This window comes from Lolium rigidum, chromosome 7 (genome assembly GCF_022539505.1).
Source record: "Lolium rigidum isolate FL_2022 chromosome 7, APGP_CSIRO_Lrig_0.1, whole genome shotgun sequence".
NCBI classification, from domain to species: Eukaryota; Viridiplantae; Streptophyta; class Magnoliopsida; order Poales; family Poaceae; genus Lolium; species Lolium rigidum.
Genome location: NC_061514.1, coordinates 201,928,803 through 201,937,912, shown reverse-complemented (window position 1 = coordinate 201,937,912; position 9,110 = coordinate 201,928,803). Strand labels below are relative to the sequence as shown.

The 9,110-nt window shown below is 48.5% G+C and overlaps 1 protein-coding gene across 1 annotated transcript; it reads left to right on the top strand.

Annotated features, from left to right (window-relative positions):
* Positions 1-395: 395 nt before the first annotated feature.
* LOC124672446 (tuliposide A-converting enzyme 1, chloroplastic-like) lies at positions 396-1,434 on the top strand. The gene has a single exon (XM_047208669.1). The coding sequence runs from the start codon at positions 396-398 to the stop codon at positions 1,350-1,352; it is 957 nt and encodes a 318-aa protein (XP_047064625.1). The 3' UTR covers positions 1,353-1,434.
* The last annotated feature ends 7,676 nt before the right edge of the window (positions 1,435-9,110 follow it).

Here is a 9,110-nt window from a genome sequence, read left to right as displayed (position 1 = left end):
AACCTATAAAATTCGTGTGAACCAAACATGTCGCCGCGATTAACTCTCTCATTCACAAGAGAGGTCGCCCGGCCGGACGCCGATAGCCCACGCGTTCATACCATCTCCCGTGTATACAGTATAATTCAGCAGCTTGCCACCTACCCGCCATTGAAGTCCTATCCTACCGCCACCCAGCGGCCCCCGCCCAGCATGAGAAAGTAGGAATGCTCGTCAGTCGTGACTCACCTACGCGCCACCGGTCCAGCACAAGCTCCGCCCTGCCACTTCCCACGCCGGTGAACGTACAAATACCCCAAGCCGGACGACGCAAAACTGCACACGTAGCCACCCGTGCCCGGACGTCGCGCGTCGCTGAACTTGCGCGCCGCGCACCGAACAGATCGTCGACAACAATGTCGTCGGGCGCCGCCGCCGACGCCGGCGACGAGGTCGTCCACGACTTCTCCCCGCTGCTCCTGGTCTACAAGAGCGGCCGGCTCGAGCGGCCGCTCGACATGCCGCCCGTCCCGCCGGGCCACGACGCCGCCACGGGGGTCGCGTCCAAGGACGTCCCGCTCTCGCCCTCCTCGTTCGCGCGCCTCTACCTCCCGCCCGGCGCCGGCGCCGGCGCGGCCAAGACGAAGCTCCCCGTCCTCGTGTACTTCCACGGCGGCGGGTTCGTGATCGGGTCGGCCGCGACGCCCGCGTACCACCGCTGCCTCAACGACCTCGCCGCGGCCTGCGGCGCCGTCGCCGTCTCCGTCGACTACCGCCTCGCCCCGGAGCACCCGCTCCCCGCGGCCTACGACGACTCCCTCGCGGCCCTCAACTGGGCGCTCTCCGCCGCCGACCCGTGGATCGCCGACCACGGCGACCTGTCCCGCGTCTTCCTCGCGGGCGACAGCGCCGGGGGCAACGTCTGCCACCACCTCGCCATGCGGCAGGAGTTCCAGGGGAAGCTCAAGGGCGTCGTCCTCATCCACCCGTGGTTCTGGGGCAAGGAGCCCATCGGCGAGGAGCCCCGGCCGGCCGGGAACAAGGGCGGCGTGGAGGAGAAGGGCCTGTGGGAGTTCGTGTGCCCCGACGCGGTGGACGGCGCGGACGACCCCCGGGTGAACCCGACTGCTGCGGGCGCGCCGGGGCTGGAGAAGCTGGCGTGCGACAAGGTGATGGTGTGCGTGGCCGAGGGGGACTTCCTGCGGTGGCGCGGCAGGGCGTACGCGGAGGCGGTGGCGCGGGCGAGGGGCCCCCAGCCGGCGGTGGAGCTGTTCGAGTCGGAGGGCGTCGGCCACGTGTTCTACCTGTACGAGCCCGCGTCGGAGAAGGCCAGGGAGCTGCTCCAGAAGATCGTCGCGTTCGTGACCGAGTGAGAGGCTGACCTCATTGTGCGCCCTGGTGCAACAAGATTGTGAAGCCAGGTGGAAATGTGAAAATAAAATAATTGGATGTTTATAAGATTGTGTGTCTGCAGTATTTTGTGAGATTTGAAGATAGCTGAGCATATAAAATTTGGGTGTGACTAGTTCAATGCCGCCGCCGGCAGCTCGGTGAGGTCACAAATTATTGCTTCCATGCAAATGCAGTTGAGGATTTCACGATCGATGCCTATGGAGTGTCGTGTTGGTATGCAAACATGGCCTGCCCCTTGATACAACTAACTTGAACTTGTACAGGCCTGTCTCACAATGGAATTCTCGTTTTCATTTTTTATGGTCTTGCAAAGATGCAATCCATGTGATATTTTCCTATGTCCAAGTTTTCTTTCGCGCCTATTTGTATGTCTAAGTTGATCGAGGCATCCTATTCCCGTGTCTTCCTCCATGTATGCTACGCTCGCCTCCGATCTGCATTTCATGGTGGCATAATTTTGCTAGTTCACACCTTATGGTTGAACTGGCTAGAGCATACAATTTCACATGGTATGGGGCTCCTCCTTTTCCTCCTACTCGTCGCTGCCAGTGGCTCTCCCACCGCCGTCGCCAGGACCTCCGATCGCTACACACCACGATGAAGCTCCTTCCCACCTCCGATCCCCTCTCGATTCCAAGGGTTCGATCGCTCCCACACCAAAACCCACATCCGCCGCCGGTGTCCTTCCCACGAACGTCGCCAGGACCAGCGATCATCCGATCGCTCCACACCACGCCACCGATCTGTCTCTCCCCTCTTTCCCAGGCTTCGATCGATCCTACATCCCCACAAAACCTTTTGAACAACTCCTCCTAGGACCTGTCAACTATCGACCAGACAACGCTCGGTCGCACCTTCCCTCCCGACGATAGGACTGTTGGCGTCTTCCTCGAATCCCTCTAGTGCAACCATCATCGGTGCGCCGCCAGCCAGGAAGCTCACTCGCGAAAGCTACCAGTGTTGGCAGGCCCAAGTTCTGCCCACGCTTCGCGGTGCAAGGGTCATGGGTCTCCTTGAGGGGTCGGATCTGGCTCCGCTTGAGTTCCTTGGCGCTGAAGACAAGAATAAGAAGAAGGTTATTGTCCCGAATTCAGCCTATGACACTTGGATCACCAGGGATCAGCAGGTGGTCAGCTTCCTTGTGATTTTCCTCCCTGAGGATGTTTTCCCTCATGTTTTTGAACTCGCACATGCTGTTGAGGTTTGGCATGCCCTTCAATAGCTCTACTCTTCACAGTCCAAGTAGTAGGTCTCTACCATCCGCGATGCCCTTACCAACGCGAAGAAACTCGACATGACTGCGCAACAGTAGTACATCTCCAAGTTGAAAGGCTACGCTTCTGAACTTGCTGCTGCTGGGAAACCGGTCGATGATGATGAGTTGAAGGACTATATTCTGAATAGCCTAGATGGTACCTTCAACCCACTCGTTGCTACTATAAACGTCGTCCCCTCTACAACCCTCAATGATATGTGGTCTCAGCTTTTGTCGTGTGAGACTCGTGACAACATGCTGTAATCTATCGGCCAAGCTCCTGGATTCTTCACTTTGTCGGTCAACGTGGTTCCTCAGCGTCCAAACCCACCTCCTGGGGGCGAACATGTTCCACCACCGCCTCCTCTGTCGTCCTATAGTACCAGCCACCGCTACCCTCCTATGATCATGTGTACCCACAACAGTCTTACCCGCCACCGCAGTACTCGCAACAGCCATACACCTACATGTATCCACAATATCCGCCGTACGCGTCGCGGCCAATCCACCTCAGGTCCTCTGATGGTTGAGGCCTTGAGGGTGACTTTACAAAGTGGTGGTCGTTGGTGGTGCGAAATGCCCCTCACCAGTTGCGCAAGGGGACTTCATCGATAATCATGCTTACTGCATGGTGGACATGGGAACACCGGAATGCGGCGGTCTTCGATAATGTGCGGCCTTCGGTGACGTCCCTGTTCAACGACATCATGGCTGAGGCACGGCAATGGTCAGACGCGGGAGCCCGGGGTGTCCGCCAACTACTTCCCTAGACTAGTTTTCTTTTTGGGTGGCGTGGTATTAGTCCGTTCTAGAACTTGTACATATAACCTTCTTATCTATCAATGCATCACAACGCAAGGATTTTGCGTTTTCGCGAAAAACGTTTGCAATTTGGAAATAATGGTGTGGCTGTGTATCTTAGCATAGCTTGACATATAGCATCCACCCTCGTAGGCTATTGCATGCCAACAGAGGTCTTCCATGCCAGTAACTCGAGACATTTTAGTTCCTTATGAAAGTCCCATCACATTCACCAATGTCCAACATGAAAATTCTAGACTAAGGGTATGCATGAAACAAATAAATAACTCCTAGAAAGGAGTTGTTATCGCCCTGCATCGTAAAAAGCATCAAAACTTAGGAAACAAAATCACTTCCATCAACCACTTCAAAAACTAGAAGTCACTGAATTTGCCCTCAGCATGAGAAAGGATTTCCAAGCGTACAAGTTAATCACACATCATATCTCGTGACACTCTGTCTCCACCGATCATGACAAAGAGCAAACTACTTATAAGCCTTACATCCTTGATGTCAAAGACTTGAGGACGTGGGCACAGCCCAGTGGTTGGGGTCGCAATGGTGCACTCCAACGACCAGGGTTCGAATCCTGTCAGGAACGAATTTCTGGAATTCTCACGCCGAGATCCCGCTTCTACTATATCATTTAGTGTCTAGTTCCTCCTAGCACTAATTCATTTTGATGTCAAAGACTTGTACCCGAGTCAATTTTAACATGAGGACAGCATACATCGTAATATATAACAAAATGCTACCAATTGTCGAGTCTCGAACATAAAGCGGGCCAACCCAAGGCAACACCCAAGGTGAGAAATTATCAACTATAGGGTACTCCAAAGCTTGTAGTGCCCCATATGCACCAGTCCCTTTTGGCATGTCTAGAAGTCACAAAAAGAATACGAACAAAAATAACGACGCTAACAATACATGCAACTACTATTATGTAAAAAAAAATGAAACCTAAAGTCAATTTGTAGCACAAGAAACAAAAGACAAATTTGACGTTGATATAATTGATTTGCCCCCAAATTCAAAGCCTAGTTTAGATTAACTACTATTCATAACTACATTATCTTTCTGGTTTCTTCATATGTGCTTCAAATTCATTGAGGTTTAAAATTTCAGGACTTTGTGGACAATTCCATACAATGTGTATGCCAAACAAAACTTTCCCATTTCTTCACAGTACTTTATGACAACATATACGGGGCTTGAGAGCCGTATTCCAAATCCAGAAGTAGGGGCCCAGGCCCATCGTCGTAAAACATTAGCCCACTGTAGAACAGACGTGATCGATATTAATTAGTCCCGGAAGACGGGACAGAGATTTGGTGCACATGGGCACCAATGAACTCGTTTTCCAAATAGATTAAAAATTATATTTTAAGTTTTAAAAAATTCTGAAAAAATCTGCATTTAGCCAATAATGTATCCCAGAAACATGTAAAGTATCAATTTAAAATAATTTATATTTTAAGCTACACAAAAAAGAAAAAAATTCCAGATTTGAGTAGTCATTTTCAAATCTCCAAAAACATGTTAGATTTTGCTATTTTTATCGAGCATAAAGTAAAAATAATTTTGGGTTGAGATTTACATGATTGTGTGATGTATCACTGACAATCTTCAGAATTATTTTTCATATTGTTTGATAACTAATAAATTTATTTTTTAAATAGCTAGAACACTTTTGCTCGGTAGCCAAAAACACTTTCGTCGGAAGACGTTGGGAAGATGTAGCTGAAGAAAAATAAGAAAGCGCAAGTTGGGATCGAGTAGCATCGGTTTTGACGACAGTGACGGAATCAATTGCTGGTTGAGAACGTTCCAGATTGCCAACACCGTGGGCCATCGTGCAGGCTCGCGCTGAATCTGATCGATAAGATATTCTGCCTGCCTGCTGCCCTGACTCGAAGCAGTGGCATCACCTCACCAAAAGGTTTCGTGTCTACTCCTGGAGGTGCACGTACAGGCAAGCATGTTATGTTAGAGCATCTCCAGTCGCGTCCCCCAAACCGTCCCCCAAAGCGATTTGGGGCGCGCCGGACAAAAAAACGTTCCCAGCCGCGCGCCCCAAAGGCCTTTTTTGTCCGGCGTCCCGAGCCCGTCCCCGTCCCACAGGGGACGCACCGGGCACGCCGGACACAACGAAATGAGAGGCGAGGAGGCGCGGGCCCGACCCGTCAGCGGCTCGGCGCTCAACCGCCACATACGTAGCGACGGTGCAGTTGCCAGGAAGCGGAACCGTCGCATTGGCAACCGCGTCGACGGCGCGCCAACCCCGCCGGAATGGAGCGCCGACTCCTCGGAAGAGCAACCGCTGCTCTCTTCGACTTCTGCGCCGCCGTTCATCCGCGCTCAATAAGACCCGTACGTACGCCGGACGTATGCCACCATTCATCCAAGCCTCCATCCGACACCTCCGGCCGGCGATGAGCTACATCTCCCGGCTCCGTCCGAGCACACTCCAACGAGGGAAAGCCTGCCGGCTGGCGCCATTGGTGGGAGAGAGCCGAGACGCCGAGCGCGGCGACGATTCCCGCCGCCGGTTGACGGCGAGGAATGGCTGGGCTGGGAGGAGGACGCGGAGGAAGAAGAGAGCGAGGACGCGGCGGCGGCGGTGGCCCGTGCGAAGGCGAAGGCGGCCAAGGCCAAGGCGGCCAAGGCCGCCAAGGCCGCCAAGGCCAAGGAAAAGGCAAAGGCAAAGGCAAAGGCGCAGCCGACGTTCACCGCCGACGACGAGGAGGACTCCGACGCGTCGGGCGCCGACACCGCCTCTTCGGAAGAGGTGGCGAGCAGGAAGCGCCACCGCGATGACGACGACGAGGCGGGGCCATCAGCGAAGAAGAAGAAGTAGATAGTTTATATGTATTTAATTATATTTTTCCGAAGTTTTATATATAATTTGTTTATGTTCAACCGATTTAAATATTAGTAAATAGTTTTTTCTAGCAAAAAAAAAATACTTTTAATGTTTGGGGGCGGCGTTTGGGGGACGCGGCTGGGGAGCGACGTCCCCCAAACGCGGCACGAACAAAACACGTCCCCCAAACGCTCGATCCAGCGCGCTTTGGGGGACGGTTTGGGAGACGCGGCTGGAGATGCTCTTAGCCAGCCGGAAACTGCGGAGCAACCGAGCCCTAGAAACGTTCACGATGCCTTCTATACTCCGTAGCTGAACATCATGGAACTGTAGGTAAAATGAGTTAGCCCCTGCCGCTTAAACCGCGAAATGAGTGGGCTACGTGAATTGCATTTTGGGATGTTTGGTTAGGTTTATTCTGGCGTCCTTTTTTTTTTTGCTTATATAAACTACTCGCTCCGACCCAAATTAATTGATTTAAATTTGTCTAGATACAAATGTAGCTAGACATGTTTGTTGAATAGACACATTCATATCTAGATAGGTTGAGTCAATTAATATAAATTAGAGGAAGTGCGGTATTACATGCAACATTATTTAGTTTTTTAAAATCCAAAATCCAAAGCATGAAGTATATATTTAGATGCTTTTATGGCTTATAAGCTAAACCCCCAAAAGGTTAGAACTACAAAGCAACCTCCAAATCGTACAGCGTGGTCAACTCTCGATGACGTTAGATTGTTTGTGTGCGTATGTGCCTTCCTGCCCACAAAATGGTTAGATTCCGAGCTTGTTCCACTTGCACGTGCTGGGTTGGGGAAATACCAGAAGGTATGGTGAGAAGCAGAGCGTGCCCCTTTTTGGTTCAAAACCTTGGGAATGGCGTGGTAAGGAAAAGGTCTCCATGGTACAAATAATTTGCCAATAAACATTTTACGTTGCTGTCATGAAGAAAGATAAATATGAACATTCAATTTACTAAATCAGGTGGTTAGTTCGGCCACTCTTCGATGCAACAAGAGTTATATTACTCCCTCCATCTCATGAAGATTATCTAGATACATCTAAATTTTGACAAATAATATCAGACAACCTTCATGGGATAGAATGGAGTAATATATACATGTATTTCTTTCGAACCAATCAGTGAACACATAAATCTTGTTTGGTTTTCGTGGGGTTGAAAAAGCGAAAATCGATATTATGAGAAATAAAATTACATTCTTAATATTAAAATCATTATGTGGCTAATCTTGGTAAGTGCAATTAAGAATCTCCCAAGTGATACTCCGGTGACCTACGTGGAGTAGTTATCATTTTAGCAAAGTATGTTCTCTGAGAAAGTAAGAAAAGACAATACATATAGTGAGACAAATATGTGGATTTTTAACTGCAATATTTTAAGATCTAGTGGCCAATATGTAGCTATCCGTCGTTGGAATTCGGCAACTTCGTAGTCGTAGGCACAATCATCTCATTCAAGTTTCCCAAACCTAGTCGATTCGATGCTCCAGATTTGTCAAGTGATACTCCATTAACCTAAGGACAAACAGTAAATGGTTTGAGAGTCAGGTCATTTTTAAGCGGTCCTAGATCTGCTTGGACCAAAGTGCATCTCCATATAAGACCTTTATCAATTTAAAATATTAATAGGCCATCCTTCAGTATAAGCAAAATATTGTGAGGTTGATTCTAGATGAAAATAAATTATAGCAAGGCTTTCCTGAAAACTGAATACTTAACACCAACACTCTTTGGTAATGCGTAAAAAGATACTTCTGTTAGTTAAGTAGAAGTGTAATGAAAAGTTCACAAACTATAATTTTGTTGTTAGTTCTGCAATCCAATTGTAAAAAACAATATTCCTAAAAAGGGATGTAAATGGGAGCATTAGAAATGAGAAAATTAAGCCACCAATAGGACATTCATTGTCTAATGTTATAGGTGTGTTGCTAGACTTGCCCTCTTGTTTTTAAATAACAGACTCATCTAACGGGGTAGATGAGTAATACTAAAAATAGCATAGCTAACTTACATCACTTGGCTAAAAGAAGTCATAACATGTCATATTATCTAAATATAGGTAAGTAAGAACACCATGAATAGTTGTAGCAAAATTATCATCACTCCCTTTTTCAGAACATACTTTATATGTATATGCTAGGTATCAAGCTGAGAAGCAACAACAACCAACAAGACAAGATAGACAAAATTCAGAGTATTTCGCACCACATCCCTATTGAGTCAACTTACTAGATTATATCCATTTTATTTTGCGAGGAAAGGATATTTTTGTTACTTAATAATAAATTACAACTACGAAATATATGAGGTGCTCTATGCGCATTCTAAAGAATAGATAGTGCAACAAAACCTCGGCTCACACAACCAAAACATGTGTATAAATTGACTTTATTGAGCATGCTCATAATTCACCTGTTAATTCAATCAGTAAAATGCGTTTTGTGTTTATGTATAGGACTAAGCCACAATCGTATGTACATTGTGTACATAGTTTTATGTGGAGGAGATTAGTTCGCTTAAGACTGTTATGATTAACCTTCATTGCAAAGCAAACTTCCACTTCAAGAGGTCGATATCAATTCCATTAAGATATCCTGACTATCAGGAATACACCATCCCTTGGAGGCACACAAAACCATACTAATGTGAGATAACCCCTTTCTTCGCTCTCCCTTCTCTCCTTTCTCTCTCTGTGGAAAGGGAGACCAGGTGAGCGACAAGTTTTTCGGTAGCGGCTCCAACGATTCCTCTTCCCCATGGGCCTTGAGCTCATCG